At 34.9% G+C, this 18,526-nt stretch overlaps 2 protein-coding genes across 28 annotated transcripts in view; both read right to left on the bottom strand.

The window, feature by feature from the left end:
- LOC106710033 (sodium channel protein para) overlaps window positions 1-8,870 on the bottom strand; it is a 38,864-nt gene extending 29,994 nt beyond the window's left edge. For all 27 annotated transcript variants that reach the window (XM_045682928.1, XM_045682933.1, XM_045682927.1 and 24 more), the window contains exon 1: window positions 8,771-8,870. The gene's annotated coding sequence lies outside the window, so the exon portion shown is untranslated. The remainder of the gene's footprint in view (window positions 1-8,770) is intronic.
- Window positions 8,871-14,473: 5,603 nt separating this feature from the next.
- Window positions 14,474-16,468, bottom strand: LOC106711233 (cytochrome P450 6B5). Its single transcript, XM_045682743.1, has 2 exons — window positions 15,121-16,468; window positions 14,474-14,718 (listed from the first exon to the last, which is right to left on the bottom strand). Exons 1-2 carry the CDS (start codon window positions 16,451-16,453, stop codon window positions 14,555-14,557), a joined length of 1,497 nt encoding a protein of 498 aa, XP_045538699.1. The 5' UTR covers window positions 16,454-16,468; the 3' UTR covers window positions 14,474-14,554.
- Between the last annotated feature and the right edge of the window lie 2,058 nt (window positions 16,469-18,526).

Here is an 18,526-nt window from a genome sequence, read left to right as displayed (position 1 = left end):
AGTACATTAAGCGTTGCTTTCTTAATTTAGTAGATGTGTATGTTTTTAGACATGCATTACGTTAAATCCATTGTAACTGTCTGAAACTTACATTTTTGTTGTTTAGGATTGACTGATTTTAAAGTTTTTAGTCAGAAGCCTAGTTTTTTCGGATAAGTTAAGAGCGATAAACTTGATAATGATCGATAAAGGATTAGATAACGGACGAAATTTTACCTACCGCGACCGCATAATGTTTGCACTGTGATAAGTACTGTATAGTTATTATATAATAATATTAGAATTATTAATATAGTAGGAAAGTTTAAACCAAAAATAAAGCTATAATTCGACTAATACCAAAATATCTGGTGGTTAAATATAGAGAACAATTCTGTCTATGGACGTAAATACTAAAATCGATACTGACCGTTGAATAGTTGTGGCGTTTACAGTTATGCTCAACTTTGAAAGTAAGCTGGAGACATTACATAATTATTGAGCTTTTCATATTATAAGCTTCAACATTTTTTCATTTTTAACTGTGAAGGAATTACCTTTGTTACTTTGTAAAATAGCCAGGAATTAGTAAACAATCGTTTCTTTTGGCAGTTCGATAACAGTACTGTCAGTAACACGACTGTTAAGGTTCATTTAGACATAATTCGGAATCGTACGAACAACGCTCGGCAGTCGCTTCAAAGCGAGACAAACCTATGGGAAATACATATGTTTGTCTCGCTCTGAAGTAACTGCCGAGCATAGTTCGTACAATTCCGGCTTTTGTCTAAATGAGCCCTTAGGAACGCGTGAATTTCATATCGTTAACTCTTATTCGCCTTAAAAAAACGGAAACAATAACGTTGATGTACGTATGTTTCAGAAGTGGAAACTCACAGCAAAATATTCAATATACATAACTGCTGCAAATGGCTGATCTACATTCTTTCAATTCGTTTGAAACACATACAAAACTAATTACGGCATTTGCATGATCGATAGAGAATGATAAAAAAAGTTTTCAATAACCCGTTGTCAATTAGATTTCGGTGTATTTTATTTTAATGCTTAATTGGTTTTTGATTGCATAAAACACTTAGCATATTTCGATCATTAGTGAATTACGATGAAGAATTAATAACGCTTTGAACAAAATTATTCGTAAAAGTTTATATCATTTACAGCCATCAAATTGTTGGAGTTTTATTTTGGGGAAATAAAATTGTTGGAGTTTGATGATTATAGGCAACGAATATGCTCTTAGCAGCAAAAATATGCACCACGATAGTTCTTAAATAGATGGCCTTATTGCGAGAGAGGTTTCACAAATAGGATAAAATAAGAATCTTTCAGTTTTGATACCTTATATGTTTCTATTTAAACATTATGACAATAAAGATGCCTTACAAGTGTTATTATATACAAACAAATGTTGATTAAATGCAATATAACCATATGACCCGACTCCACGTGGTAGAATAATGCCAGGGAAATGATAATGATGATGCATTGACATGTAAAGTTATGCAATATCAATGGAGATTATCGTCTCATTATAGGGTTTTTATTTTGTTGCTCAGGCTTTAAATGCGATTAACTGAAACTTATTAATATTGGCTATCATTGTTAATAATTACCGAAAGTCGAGGGTAAAAGTAAGGAATTAACCACATTTATAATTGATTATATCAGTTATTCCAAAAACATAGAGCGACAACAGTTCTTTTTTCACATAAAAATACATTCACATAAGGTTGACACGAAATGGACAGGGGATCAATAGGTAAAGAGCGTGGCTATTCACGGCACATACGTCTGTAGGTCCCATATCTGTACCTACACCTGGCGCCTACAGCGTGACCTAGTTTCAAACCGTGCCAACCGCAACACGCTTGAAGTCCACACAAAAGCGAATGAAAGCACGAAGCCTACTTATTTCCCACGATCGCGATACATTGCCAGCAAATATGTCAAAAGATCTAACTTAATAAATAACTAAATATTTCTTTTATATATGTTTCAAGGTTACAAGTCGTACTTGCTTAATTGTATAAAAATACTGGCGAGGTTTATTTTTACACTAAAAATGCCACTATAGTTTAAAAAAAAACTAGCTTCCGTTTTAGTAATCTTTAGTGTGATTCGTATACAGTATCTGAACGATGATATGGTTACAGTTACACATTCAAACGCTTCTAAAGTGTTCCCTGACAAAGTTAATAGAAATCCTAGCTAGAGGACGTGTCAATCGCTTTTCATTTTACAACATTTTCTTGTGTTGATTTATGCAATGTATTTAACAACTTGATAATAATGAAAAAGACAATACAACATTTTTTAATTAAACTACTTCTGTTATAATTTGAAAATACATATCTCCATACGTTATCCCCAATTAATCTTCTTGGTAACAATTCACATACAAACCTTTCAATGTAATTTTACATTTCAAAACGTCCTGAAAATTTCAAACAGCAATAAAACACGTGCATAGGAAAGCTTTGCGTGATTATGAGTACTTCAAATACTTAATGATTTAAAAAAAGCTTTTTATTTAATACTCTTTAATAATTTTACTATAGTTTCATTAAAAATACAGGTATGAATCTCTTTTATTTAATTGCAAAAACTGAGGGTAATTGCATTCATGGCCGAATCATTTTATAACAACTACTTTGACTATATTTTCTAATAGGATATTACAATAAATTTTTTGCACATTTAAAGTCTGCTTCTAAAAGGTGGCCCTTAATTATGGTTCAAAATACCCTGTGTAATTACATATACTTTTATGTTATTAATTACATTATTGAACAATTTTGTTTACTTTTCACCGAATAGACTTAGTTACCATATCAAGTTCCTTTTAAATCCTCTACTCACGACGAATAAAATAAATTCAGTTTATGTAAAGTGAACGTCACTAAAACAAGAGGCGCGAGTCACAAAAAGCTATCGCGAAATACGCTCTGCTAAGCCTTTTGTGTGCTTTAGTTGAATGAGTTATGGACATCGTATTTAGAACACGAACTATGTGATCTGTACAAGATATATCACGCTATAGATGCCACCATAGTTAAGTACTTGTTCTGTATCTAAGATGTGCTCTAAAGCTCATTACTACACATTTACTACACTTTTGTATCACTCAAATTTGAGACAAAACATTTCAATAAATAGTGTAGGAGAGTGGGGAAAATTATGAAATGGAATTAATTAAAAATATTCCATTAAATTAAAAGCAACGAATTGTTTGAATGTAAACTTTTTGTTGGAAAATGAAATGGAAAGGAAAACTACAGTTGGGGTGGTGCGTAGGGAAGGCGCGGGGCGGGTGCGCGTCGCGGTTCGTGGGTCGCGGGGCGAGAGGAGGGCGGCCTCAAGGTTTCCCGCTCAGATAAGCTTAGCGGCACTGCGGACAATGCGTACTTTTCAAATTACTCATAAAGCCTGCCCGAACTAAAGTTAACAACATAATGTTTGTGTTCTTAATCGCTTCGAATTACCGATAGCTTGTACATTTAATTTATTTATTTTTAACGATAATTCCTTGACTTTTGATACGCTTGTGTCACAATGTCATTTATGATTATTTTTTATAGGAAAAGGGGGCAAACGAGCGGCGGGAACACCAAGGTGATCATCGACGCCCATGGACATTCGCAACACTAGAAGAACTTCAGATGTGTTGCCAGCCTTTAAGAAAGATACATGCTCGCTTCTTGAAGGACCCTAAGTCGTACTGGTTTGGGAATAGAGGACAGACCATTCCAAAAAATTTCGCGAGAACCGCACTGTTGTGGAATGCCAGCCATCCAGATGGTATGGATGGTCCAGATAGTGGTACCTGGTGGTCTGTCTGTGTGGTGTTACCTGGTGGTCTGTCCGTGTGGTTGATTTTTTTTATAATTATTGAACAGTATTAGCTAGTCTTGCCAAAATATTTTTATTTATATTCGTGGGCAGTGGCCCATTGAATTAGAAACTTAAGGCAGAATGATAAAACTGTACGTCTCATCTACATATATATTGATGCCATTTTCAATCATTACATTTGTTCTTTTTAAATTATTTCCATCCAAGTAATGCAATTTTTAACAAAAGTAAAATGTTTTCTTTTATTTTATTTTTTTTGAAAATTTCCATTTTAATCCCATGTTAAGGTTTGTTATGGCCAAATAATAAAGTTATTATTCACAGAGTTAAATTAATAACCTAACTTATTACAAAATTCTTCTTGTTAAAATGGATCAAATTAAAATTAAACTAAATGTGTAAGTAAAAACAATGTCATGAATATCCCTCGAAAATAAGAAAGTTCTCTTTCGTGTAATATGTCTATATTGTCGAATTATTGTTATTTCAGAGTCGATGTCGGCCGAGATAGATTAATGAAATCTACCCAACCATATTATATCTTTAAGTTCATACATATAACGGCCGGGATGGCTCGCTACCAGAATTATTATTTATTGAGATAACTTGCGGGCGGTAGTGGGTAATATCGGATTCAAGGAATACACTGGTTATCACTTCTCAACTGGTTATAATTGATTCACAGGCTCATGTACAACGAACAATGCTTTAGTTACGATCCCTATTTCCAGAATGACCAATGCCAGACGCACATTGTACTTGAAGTATCTTCGAATGCAGCTCGTGTTCTTATTTCGATTTATTAAAGTTGATTTGATTGAAGGACTCAACTAAATTGGGTATAAGGACAAACTGGTACAATTAAGGTAAGCGTTAACCGGATGTTATTATATTTAGTAGATCATCTCATCACATCTTACATCATCTCTCACTTTTAATTTTATGCTGAATTGTTTTGAATTGCAGAAATGAGGTATCATTAAAATAATTATGGTGCCGCATAATTGCTAACGGTGCTTCTTACGGTGAAGGAAAACACCGTGATGAAACCTGCACATATCTGAGAAGAAATTCAATGATATGTGTGAAGTCAACCAACCCGCACTTGGCCAGCGTGGTTGACTATGGCCTAGTCACCCCTAACTTGGGGTATGCTCCGAGCCCCTCGGTGGAGACGTATAGTGAGCTGATGATGATGATGATAATTGCTAAGTCTGTATAACTATCACTAACTAAAATGACAAGGTTTTATATCACATAGATCGTTATTCTGTTTGATGCACTAAAATTTTGTGACGTGATGTGAGAATGGGACAGTTTCGATGGATGTTGTATGATGATATGAGATGGATGGTCATGGCCTCGTAATTCCAAAACAATTAAACAGATCTGGATGAAATTTGGAACATAGATTACGGTCTGGAATAGCGTATAGGCCATTTCATCTCGAAAATTTATATGTACGGATCCAACAGGAGTTAGTAGAGTTGTTTTAATTTTTCCTGCAACTACTCCAAAATCCGCAACAAAATAAATAATATTCTAAGCGGACGATGTCACAGGCAACGGTTTATGTTAAAATAAAATTTCATTTCGACGAGTTACACTAGAGTTGGGATCGAACGAATGTCATCCGAGGTCAAACGACACAAGCGGATCAATATACTGAAACGATCCTTTACCATGTTTATTGACTCTGAAACTTGACAGAAAACAAATTTCACTGACAGTTCTTCGAAATTAAATTATACATGTTCTGAACTCCGACAACGGACTCAATTATTTAAGGATCAGGTTTACAATATCCAAGTAAAGTGCTGGATAACTAAGTAACAAACAAACTAACCGACTGTTCACACACTGTTCTTGGTAAAATAGTCTGCGTTTTACAACTAATTTGGAGATTTTGAACCGCCAATGACTAAATTTTTTAATAAATAAGTTTCAAGTGGTTTCTTCAGGACTTTCTTGGTCTTTGTAAAACTGGCCCTAAATTGAATATTGAAATGCGTAGCAAAAGTAAAAAATATCGTATTTTTTAAATTCTAACAGTTTTTATGTTTCGTAAATCCCCTGAAAAAGTTGAGAATGTTTCCAAATTTAGGACACTATTCATATTAAAAATATGAAAACGCTAGCGGATTACATAAGTAATATTTATACAAGGGTAGAGATTACCGGTATTACGCATGTAGTGCCTGACAGCTTTGGAAGCATTGCGAAAATGCCCGTTTAATGTGGAAGTTTACAGGCTGAATGCTAGAAATCTACGTGAAAAATATTGAAAATGCGTAAAAAATTATGGTGCAATAAATTTACTTTAAATTTTCAATTTAAAATGGGAACAAAACTGATTCAGAAATGGTAAAAGTGAATAAAAAATGTTTTAGACCTATTTTCTTCTTGGATTTCGGTCCAGGGAACGTGGTTTCAATTTTAAAAATATTTTTTTACTTAAATCCATCTTATGTAGACTTCAATTTTAACTGTATGAAATATGACTGTTAAAACGGGTACAGTTAAAACTAAAGGAACTGAAATTGAAAACTGAAGACGGCGTAATGGAAACATTATATGAGTACAAAAAATCAACTGAATTTAAGTAGGTAATACGTGCGTAGGGATATAATTTTAACATCTTTGGACGGAATTGCAGAATTGAAATTATACAATGATTTTCTTATATCTTTATTTGTAAGGTTTTATTAACCATTTTAGATTTACTGGCGTTTTCACAGCGTACTATTATTATTATCTTTAAAAATGTAATATTGTTATTATAATTAAATAATATAAAATAGAATATAAAAGTATATTCTGATATCATTATTATTTAATTCCAATTGAGATTAGAGATAATTTTGTAAATGTCATTATTAAGCAAAATATTACAAAATGAATTACGATTTCTTGTATTCAAACATCAATTTACCGTTGATAAAAACCCGTCTCATTGGAAAATTACAGTCTACAAGAGGTTAACATCTAACAAGATACTTCCTTATAAAGGATCATAAAGAACCAACTTAGTCTTATATTTTTTCCGGTCCCACATTAATTATCATCTTTTATAGAATCCGACAACGTTAGAGGTATCACAGGCTACAATATAGTACAAATTACATATCGTCAAACGGGAAAAAAAATTAAAACATAATCTTCAATATTACACATAATAATATTTAATCGATTCTTCCTCTTGTACTTTAAATAAACTTTTTTTATACAATTGAACAACCAACCACCTAAAACCTACAACCTACAAACGACCTATTTGACATCGTACAAACTTTTAGCAATTTCTTTGTAAATATTAATAAAAATTATCAGGAGTATAAATATGTTTTGCTGGTGTAATACAACAAGATTATCTAGATTATGGCAGTTAGTTCTGTCTAGAAATAGGCATAATCTACTTAGACATGTTTGACAATTGACATAAAAGACTTGTCAATACACTCTGGACTGGACTCTGGTCTCTGGCTACATGGGACCAAGCACAAAAACTTCGTTTTACAGCTTGTGTATTTTACGTATGTGCCTATCTCATTTGGACGATAATAGTAGCGGTTAGTAGCGGTGTTGGAAACTCGAACTAATAATATAGGTAGTATTAACTGTTATAACATTAACAAGCGCTTTTGAATTCGGAACAAAGGAAAAGCTGTCATTTCCAAGCAGCGATCTGCCCATATCTATAGAGGTTAGGACAAGGATTTTGTGGCACTTTGTTGACATTGCCAGGGACGTACTAATTAGCTTTTTTTTTAAATTTAGTATCACTTATGTATCAGGAAAGTTTATTACAGTATAGTTGGGTGTCTTTCGACTAGTTAGTCGTTTCTTCCGCGGAGTGTCTGGGATGCAGTTACCGTGGCTCATGGATTCCAAACTTATGTAACAATTCATTGAGACTTTTTGCTGTACAATGTAGTATTCCACTGGTTTATTTATTCAAATTAAATAATACGTAGGTAATTCTAGTGAAAAATTACGCACACGCATTGGTAAGCAACGGATTGGATTCGAATCGCCGCTCACATCGTTGATTAATAATAAGATACATAATCATCGATTTTTGTTGCTTTTCGTTACAGTCAATAAACAATTCTATCATAACTAGCTTTTTTAAATAAAGTAAAAAATCGGATTACTTAATTGAATTCAGAAAAATAAATTCAAAGGGTTACAAATGTAAACCTTACTTACCTCATATTGAATGTTATGTAACAACGAACACTCAAAGCGTGAAATTTTTTCAACTGTTTTTACGTAATGAATAAAAGATTTCTTTACAAAAGAAAGATGTATTAGTTTAGTACCGTGCGTTAGAGTATAATAAAGTATATGTAACAATAAATAAGTGTAAGTTATTGTTGTAATAACTTTGTTTTATGAGGCCTTGAGATCGATCAATTGTACACGTCCCTGTACACTAATCATTGTAAGTAATCATTCATAATAGAACATTAAAATTTGCAATTTTCAGTTGGTTACACCATGTATCACAAAATAGACATTAGATAGAAAAACATACATTTGCCAAATATGAGTAAATGTCAGTGTAAAGGCGCGTGAAAGGCTTACGGAGACGGCAGCGGCGGCGATGGCAGAGTGGCGCAGCCAGCGCGGCGGCCTTGCCGGGACGGAACGTGCGGGGCACGCGGGACACGGAGCACGCGAGGAGGTCGATAGCGGCCAGCGGCCTGCCTCTGTCAATTATTCAGCACGCGATGCCGACACCGCCACCGCCGCCGCCGCCGGCACCGTCCTGAGACAAAGGGCGGGCGCGCGCACTGCGGCTGCCGCGGCTACACCTACCGGCCCGTCGCCGACTGCAGCCGCGCCGTCTCCCACCAAAGCCAAAAGCGTCGCAAACCAAAACCAAGTACACTTATAACGTATCACTCCAAACCTTATCCGTTCGAGCTGGCGCTGGCGATGGGGTCCGTGCGCGATGGTCGCGCGTTACGTAAAGGGCGCGACGAGACGCGTGTTGGCGCGTTGGGGCGCGTTGGGGCGCGTCGGGGCGCGCTCGCGACGGGCGCTCGCGGTGAGGTCGCGCACGGAGTGCCGCCACGGAGTTATGCAACGAGCCGCCAACGTCGTCCGGACGGGAAAATCGAACCAGAGGGGCGCGAGGCTTGCGCGCGCACCCGCATCGATACCTTCCCCTGTAGACCTATGAATACTAGGACGCGCCGAGGGTAGGCGACCTCGCGAGCCGCGCTTCTACGAATAGGTAACGGCCGCGGCGGTCGCCACGCATACTTGCACAGCGACGTCCGCAAAGCCAGAGGAAAAGAGACGAGTGTATCTATGGTTATGTCAGGTTATCGTTCGTCTCTCTTCTTCAGCTCAACCAGCGATGTCAAGAACGGTACTACAAATTTGTAGGTGCATGGCGCCCCGCCCGGCGTCGCAGCGCCTGTCCTCGCACCAAAGTCTATCCGCAGTTGACATTACACCGTCAGTGTTAAAGGTTTAGCGGCTACATCAAATATTCCTTATGTTAAATTAAAATATATGCTTTCTTAATTGCCATCATTTTTGATATTGCAATCTTTTTTCGCATCAATCTCATTTAATTTAATTTATAAGAACCACCATAGGAAAATCGTGACTGCAGTAAAACAACCTTATCTATTTAATTAAATTATTTTATTTTACCGTTCATTTATTCAAAGCGGATTCGATTCAGTATCATAAACGTTTAAAAGTTTTCCTACATCGATTTTAGACTACTTCTTCGACCGTTGAAAAATTTTTGCTATCTCCAATGTGTCTTCTAAACTACCACCTGTTTTTAACGGAATCCGAATCTTAATGCAAGATATGAGAAAATAATTCCTTACGTTACTTTCTAGTTATAGAGTGCTCAGGCTGGCACCAACCTGGGAATATTTAACTTATGTAACCGTGACGTCACACTGCCGAAAAATTAAATTATATGTTCTTATGATCTGTATCATTAGAGAAAAAGGAATAACAAGATGGTTTTATTCGAAAATAATTGAAACACAACGAAGTTAAAGTAAACGCGGCAAACACAATTCAGTTACACATCATAATAATTCTGCTAAATGTAATTACAAGCAAAATTGATGACTCAAACTTGCTGAATCATATTGTTTTTACCGCTATGATAATATGTCCATATGTGATCTCTAGATCAGTTACTAAATTAAATCTACTAAGGAAATAGTACTAGTCAAAGTCTACTAGGCTTTCCATATCGACGCTGGAAAGCATAAACGCTGTAACCCCGAAAGTATGAACTTTACAGGAGAGTCAAAAATGATAACTCGTGAGCTGATACGCCTACAAGCATGCGGTATTTAGCAATGTTGTGTAGTTTGTGCTAACCTATAATAAAATCATTATCGTTTGATAATGGTTGAAATTATTAACGTGTGAAAAACATATTCGCGATTTCAAGGGTTACAACGTTTATGCTTTCCAGCGTCGATATATTCACTACAACTACTTCTTTACTGACAAATTTAAAGTTGCTGCTAATGACTATTTTAAAAAGACAAAGCTGTCTGAGAGAAAGTAGGTTTTATGTCCTGTCTATAACTACATACAAAATTTGAATCTCTGATTATAAAATACATTTTTCACAGACATTTATCTTCAAATGGAATGAAACACGTATTCAATTCTAAAAATATCTTAAAGCGCCATCTTGCGACAATTGGTATAAACCTTTTTACGAATTTAATTCATTCAACATGTTAGTACTTACGCCATTAATCAGATGGAGCACAAATAACAATCCATACTTAAACAAAAAACGAAGAGGATTCATAGAAAACATACAAAGAAACTCTTTATATCCTCACTGTAACGTGATGCTGTTAAATAATTGTAGATGTCTATAGTTATCGATCATTTAACACCCACAGTCTGCTTGTTCGTCTTCTGCCTTCTAGATATGAAAAAAGTAGCTACGCTGCAGTAGCCATTTTTGAACCATACAGGTCTTAAAACTGTGATAAGACAGTGGTAACATTTTAGTAGAGTGATCTGAGGAGACCCAGAAACACTCCCAGTGTTTGCGTAATAGAATTAATTTTTTAATTTGACTTCTGTAATTGTTTTTAGGTACACAGTGATAAGAACCGAAATAATTTGCCTTGGATTCAAATGAAATATCATTAATTTTACTGATATCTCAGATAACCCCGTTAGTTGATAAAGTCTTGTGATAATAAATTTGTTTACAAAAACGTTGTTACCAAGGATATCGAATATAATTCGTTGGTTATTAAAACATTATAAATATGTTATCTATGACACGTACATGTGTGATAAAACGAATAATTCTTTTATATTAATATGTATATGCCCAGAAGCTTAGAAACGCAAATAGTTTGACAAACACAAAGAGCTACATAATAATAGTAATATATTGAACATTACGGAGACTTCTTCAAACATTTTAACATGTAATTTATTCAAATCATTTTAAATGGAATGTTTTAGCGAAATTAACTCACCGTATGGTAAAAAAATTGGCCAAAACACACAACGTACGAAAAACACGTTTGAAGGTCAACAGGTTCGCTTCCTCAGTTGCTCATAAGCGGATAGACGTGAATTGCATTATGTTTTATATACATAACATAACGTCACGTACCAAAATAGAGACTCGTCTTTTGGTCGACAAGGTTATTGAGTACCTACATACGAATAAAGAACGCGTTTTGCACTCCTGCGACCTCATGATCCGTTCTCGTTTAAATTAAATGTAGACGGACTATGTGTGTGTCGGTTTATCGGTAATGAATAGAAAATTATATTTTATAACAAATTCGTTGTTTCTCTTGTATATAATAAATGCGAATGTTTAGACGAATGGATGGATGGAAGGATGAATGTTTGTTAGAAGGTATTTCTAGAACGGCTTAACGAATCTCGGTGAAATTAGACATAGGTGTAGAACATAGTGTTATTAATTTTATTTTATTCCCAGCGGACGGAGTCGCGGTCAAAAGCTAGTTTTTTTAATAAGTAGTTTTAGTAAACATTCCAATCGTCTTTTATTTACAAAATAAAGGTAATCGTACAAATGTTTATTATATTTTACAAAGATACAGTTTACCCCAAATCATTTGTTAATGATATCATATACGAGCATTATTTCGAGATTCATAAAATACCTTTTAATACGCTAATATGTTTGAAATTCTTACAAGTATATCTGATATCATTGTTATCATAGAATTTTATGTTATTTATCTATTTAAGTAAATATTATAATAATAAAAATGTGATAACAATTATTTATCATAATATGTTTGTTACTTACGTCAACTATTTTATAAAAGTACATTTTTATATAAGTAGTAAAATTAAGAAGAGTGATCGTCCACTAATCATGTGATGCTTCAAAGCGGGGAAGGCTATCCTGAGATATCATCATCAGCTCACAATACGTCCCCACTCAGGCACTCGGAGCCTACCCTAAGTTAGATGTGACTTTACAGATGTCTTTGAATGTGCAGGTCGCATTATGATGTTTTCCTTCACCGTAAAAATGTAGGATAAATGTACATATGTAAATCGAAACTGGAAAAACACATTTGTACATGGCGGGATTGGAACCTAGGACCTGCAGATTGCAAGAGCCACCGACACTTCACCTTCCTGAGATATCACGTGTGTTTATTTTTTGACTGATTTTAACGTTTTATGTAAAAAAAATACATTACATTTGTTATTAAAGATATATTTTGAACATAATATGTTGATGATATTATCAAATAATCTATATATATAAAAGAAAGTTGTGTTAGTTACACCATTTATAACTCAAGAACGGCTGAATCGATTTGACTGAAAATTGGTGGGCAGGTAGCTTAGAACCAGGAAACGGACATAGGATAATTTTTATCCCCGTTTTCTTTTTTTTTTTTTTTATTCTGCGCGGACGGAGTCGCGGGAAAAAGCTAGTATGTAATAAAAATCCACGTGATTTTGGGCGGGTGCAGAGGGGGAGGTGGGTTAAAAGTTGTTTAAAAAACACGTGATTAATGGACGACCTCAGATATGTTGTTATTGCCGAAAGAAAGATGGGTATTGAAATAATTAAGAAGGACTAGATGTTGCCCGCGACTTCGTTAGTGTGGAAAAAATGCAGAAGTAATTCTAGCACACATCAACTACCTTCCAATAAACTTTTACCGGTCAAAAGCGGTCCAGCCATTACGAAGGTTATTCGGAACAAACGCGTAGTTGCGGACATACGGACACAGACAACTTTTTTAAAAAACAAGTAAAGAAAAGAGGTCTTCTTTTCTTAAAGTAAATACTTTTTGATGATTTCCTTTACTTTTTCGTTTTCTCTGCCAAAGTTACAAATTTTAATTTATTAATTTTGAGATTGTAGAAAAATATTCATTTTATCATTATTTTCATTATAAGCAAAACGTTTTCTGTTGTTTCTTTTATTTATAATCAGCTATGTTAATATTTTTACTTAATTTTAAAATGTAAATGTAAATATTGTTCTAATCAATAATTTTTGTTTTTTTTTTTATCAGAAACCGTAATACGTTTTTTATTGGAATATTTCTCATTATAAAACAACATAACTATTTACAGACTTAAGTAGTTTTATTAACTATAGACATAGACGAGTAAAAAAGGAAACATGCTCTGCCAACCCTTAAAAGTGGGAACTGCGCATGAGTACTATGAAGCTACATGGTATTAATAAGAAATCAAACAAAAATGAAAGTGTTTTGATTTATTTTCTAGATTAGTTTAATAAAACTCTAAAATTTATTTAAATCACTTTATTATCTATATGAAAATAACTCAGCCTTTCAATTATAAACACTTGATATAAAAATAATTTCTATATTTACAATATTTTATTTTTATTAAAGCTTCAACACAGCGGGTCCAAGTCTTCATCAATCGCTGCCTCCGACAGATCCTAGGAATCTTCTGGCCAGACACGATCCGCAACGAAGAACTCCTGGCACGTAGTAGAGAATAGCCGATTGGTCAACAAATAAGACGCGGCAAGTGGTTATGGATTGGCCACACACTTCGTCGGGATCCCAGTCATATTCCCAGGGAGGCCTTGGAGTGGATCCTGCTAGGAACAAGAAGACGTGGTCGTCCTAAACAAACTTGGCGGCGCTCAGTGGCAGCCGACATGAAGACGATCGGGCTGACATGGCTCGAGACCAAACGCAGAGCCCAAGATAGAGCGAGCTGGCGGCGCTCTGTGGACGCCCTCTGCCCCACTACGGGGACATAGGAAATTAACAACAACAACAACAATATTTTCATATAATAGAATCCGTAACTTATAAAAATAATAACATATTAATATTTTCGCGTGTATCATTTGTAAGCTGGATCTTGGACGTCATATTTAATGATTGTGTTAAGGTACTGTTTCAACCTATATGATCATTTTTATCAAAAAGATTTCTATTTCAATGTCTAAAAGGAAAGTAGCATAATATATAAAAACATTATAAATTTATATAAAAAATTAAGTTAACGATCCTCTGTGTAATACGTTTGAGTGTACGTAACCAAAAACAAACTAACGAAATATATTACATGTCAGCTACTTCGAAAATTAAAACAATATCAGACGGGCACCACTAACTAATGTTTAAATTTAATTTTTGGGTATCAATTGCATTATATTTCTCGAACGATAAGTAAATGTTTATCTACATAAAACATTCAAATGAATTCCTCCTTTGGGGAATAGAACTAGTCGCATGGGATCGTATTCCAACACCATTGGAGTCTTTTTAGAAGGCTCCACTCTGAACTTGGACAGGAATTTGACTACGCATACTCGGGACTGCACCTTGGCAAACCGCATGCCTAGAAAACACAAAATATATTATATAATACATATGTACATATACGCAGAATATCATTATATCGTAATCTACATTGACTGTTATTATTATAAAGAAGAGAGATTTGTATTTTGTATAGTACGAATGAACTCAAAAACTACTGGATCAATTTGAGAAATTCTTTTGCCATTAGAAAGCTACATTATAATTGAGTAAAATGTGTAGGTCATACATAAATTTTAAATAATAATTAATAAATAAAAGTTCGTAGTGGGGACGGACCGCTTGTCGTTAATTGTCCCGTTTCAGAAAGAGGCCAAGTAGCAGGAGGGAATTGACATATGCCATAGTAATCATAAATTATAATTTGATTTTATATTGGAAATAAAATACGATGATAATTTTAACATTGATTTTTACTTACCTATGCAGTTCCTGGGTCCAGTTCCAAACGGTAAATAAGCACACGAATGTCTGTCTTTCTCATTTTCTGGACTAAACCGCTCAGGGTCAAACTTCTCAGGGTTGGGGTAGTATTTAGGATCGTAATGGATACCCGAAGCATTGACGAGTATAGTTTGTCCTTTCTTGATTGTAACATTAGTTCCTGGAATCATGTAGTCCGTTTGAGCGTTGCGTTGTAAAGGATCTACAATTGGATATTTCCGTAATGTTTCATCAAATACTTGTTGCAAATAAGTCATTTCATTTAAGCAGTCGTAGTTTATTTCGCCGTTGTGCCGTTTAAGAACTTCGTCAATTTCCGCAATGACTTTATCTTGTATCTCAGGATGTTTCGCTAGTTCATAAAACAAGTACGTCATAGTGGAGGCGCTTGTCTCGTAGCCGGCCGCATAGAACACGAAAGCCTGTGCCGCAATCACGCTATCAGTCAGTTCAACTATCCTCAGCTTTTCATTGTCCAGTTTCTTCGTTCCTTCAATTGTTTTTTGTTGTCTCAACGCCAATATTAAATCCATAAAGTCCTTTCTGTTTGTCGGAAGTCCACCTCTTTGTTTCACAACAGTTTGTGCGAGGTTATCGAAGAAAGTGCTCACGAACTTAGGAAATATTGAACCATTAAACTTTTTCAATATGCCAGGGAACATCATATCTAATTCAATGCTGTAATTTGCAGTAAAAATCATTTTATCTATTTTGTCCAATATTTGGTACATATCTTCATCTAAGTCCAAACCAAAGGCACATGCTGAAATTGTAGCCATCGTGAATTTCTGGACGAGGACATGTATAGGTTGTTCCGGTTGTTTTGCACGAAGGTTGTCAACATACTCAATAAACTGTTCACCTCGTTCAGTCATGAGATACAACATGTTCCTCAGTTTACCAGAAGTAAAAACTGGTGTAAATCTGCTTCTTAGGACTTTCCATGTATCGCCATCAGCATGGAATAGGTTAACGCCTAGTCCTTCTTTACTGAATTCCACTCCTCTGTCAACGAACAGATCAAAATCTTTAATCATAACGTGCTTAATAACGTCTAAGTCACGCAGCAGTAGACACGGTGTGGTCATTCTGTAAACTCCAACCACTTTTTCATTGGGATATGCATCGTAAATACTTTTGAAAACTTCGGCAATATGCTTACGCCTCAGAGTAGAATCCTTAAGATTACCAACGAACGGCAACGGTGTAGGTCCGGGTACATTTCTATCCTTCCAGTAGTTGAAAGTCCTTGTAAAATAAAAATATAAAAGTGTAAGTACACTTGCGAAGGTAATTAAAAAATACAGCATTGTCGGACTGTGCTCGATTCTTGAATAAAAATTAAAACCGCGATCGCTGTATATATACGGCTAGATTATGTTCGTCATGACAGATAGCAAAATAAAAATGACTTGCCAAAAATGTTTTTGTTTTTGTTGTAGTTTGAGTGATTAGTTTGTCATTTTACATAACGTCTGGATGCATTGTAAAATGATTGTAATGTAGTAATATTAAACTTTACAATTTTTTTAATCAATAGAATAGCCATTCTACAGTGTCTAGAAGGACCTTTGAACTCGATGTATAAGAGAATTCGTGTAGGCAAACCTTTGACAAAGGTCGCGAATATATACTTAATAGAGAAGTGGAGAAGCTTGTCTTCTTCTGTATTGCCCAGACGGCTGCGAGAGAATGCCGCGCCATGTGCTGAGATAATCTTTGTGAAGTTTTAGTAAGGTAGCGTACGGGAGCAACAAACATAATTCAACACTTAAACATTAAGAAAAAGCTACTTTGGCTTAATAAATGATTTTCATTTATACGTCCACGTTTCACATTTACACGTCCGGGTTCGACCCCGCCATGGACTGTTGTGATTTAAAGCGAGGATACAAGGCCTACTTTTCCTCAGACAATTTAACCCTCAAATCGACAAAACATATGTTTTATCGAAGGTCAACAGATGTGATCAAAAAATTCCAAATAGGTGGCGCTAGCAGCAGGTTTCTTTCCGTCATCTGTCATTTTTTTTGAAATGATACTTCTTTGTAGACGTTGTGTCTTAGGAATTTTTATCTCACGAAAAAGGGTATATACCACGTGGAGAGTTTTTTGAGTGTTATTATTTCGTAGCTCCGCTGCTGATTCACCGATTCTGAAGATTTGTTGCGTCGTTATCGTACCGAACGCTATGAAACCGACATGTCACATAAAAAGCGGCGGTAGAAAAATAAGAGTAACGACGCTTCCATAAACCGCTTAGTAAAAATGGACGTTAAAAAATAAGCCAAAAGGGTTGGGGTAGATGAACCTCACCTTTAAGCAAAATCATACAACTAAAATAAACCGTTATAACAAAATAAAAAATACCTATTCAAAAACCAACCGTACTGAAAAAACCTCAGACTAAATTATCAACCGTAACAGAAAAAGAAAACGAAACTAAAATTTACCAAATTAAATTACTCGTATGAACCGTAACATAAATTATAGAAAACCGTTACGTAAAAAGACCCTAACTTAAACATACTAGAAAAACCCGTTACAACAAATCACTAAATGAAAATGTATAGTTAAAAAAAAACAATATGGATGCAGAAGAAGTTCAATTACACCGAAGTAAATGATCTTGATCTGTATAATATTACATCTCTGTTTTAATGTTATAATAAAGAGCTGGTTGAAGGGGCGACGCACTTATAGTTGGTTATATAAAACTGATCGATGGGGCCTCGTACGCCCGGTACACGCTATGATATTTGAAAAGTAGACTTTTCTGCATGCCATAAACTCATCCTGTCTCAAACTGACGCACTAGATATTTTTTTTTTGAATAGATTTATTTTTACTTAGTGTACTGATTGGCTACCCTAAAATCGTGGCTCTATATGGAGCATTTCATTTGTGGAAAATATACCCCCAAGGTTCTCCCACCCCCTATGTTTAACTGAATAAATTCAAAAGTCCCCGCTAATACAACTGCTAAACTTTTTTTCAAATTTCGATTTGATATCTATTATAATACTGTCAATCGAACGTCGTTACAATGTGAATTTTGTAAACGAAGTCTTTTATTCATAAAAACCAAAAATGTAAAAATAGCCGACTTCATAAAAAAAAAATAAAATGCACTAAAAAGTAATGCAAAATAATGTCATGAAAACCCTCTAAACTCTAAAGAAAGTTCTCTTCTTTCCTATTTAATATGTGTGTACTTCAATTCAAAACTAATTTAGAATGCAGCAGATAACCTCTTATCCTTTAAACAAAGAAATAATTATCAAAATCGGTATACAAATTGAAAATTAACGAACTAATACATCGTAGCGTGCCTTTAATTTTGTACAGCCGCGCGCCGCAGTAGCATTTTTCGAATGCGCGTA

The sequence above is a fragment of the Papilio machaon genome, chromosome 20, assembly GCF_912999745.1.
Source record: "Papilio machaon chromosome 20, ilPapMach1.1, whole genome shotgun sequence".
Classification (NCBI taxonomy): Eukaryota; Metazoa; Arthropoda; class Insecta; order Lepidoptera; family Papilionidae; genus Papilio; species Papilio machaon.
Note: the sequence above shows the minus strand (reverse complement) of the source record. Positions and strands in the feature narration are given on the sequence as shown.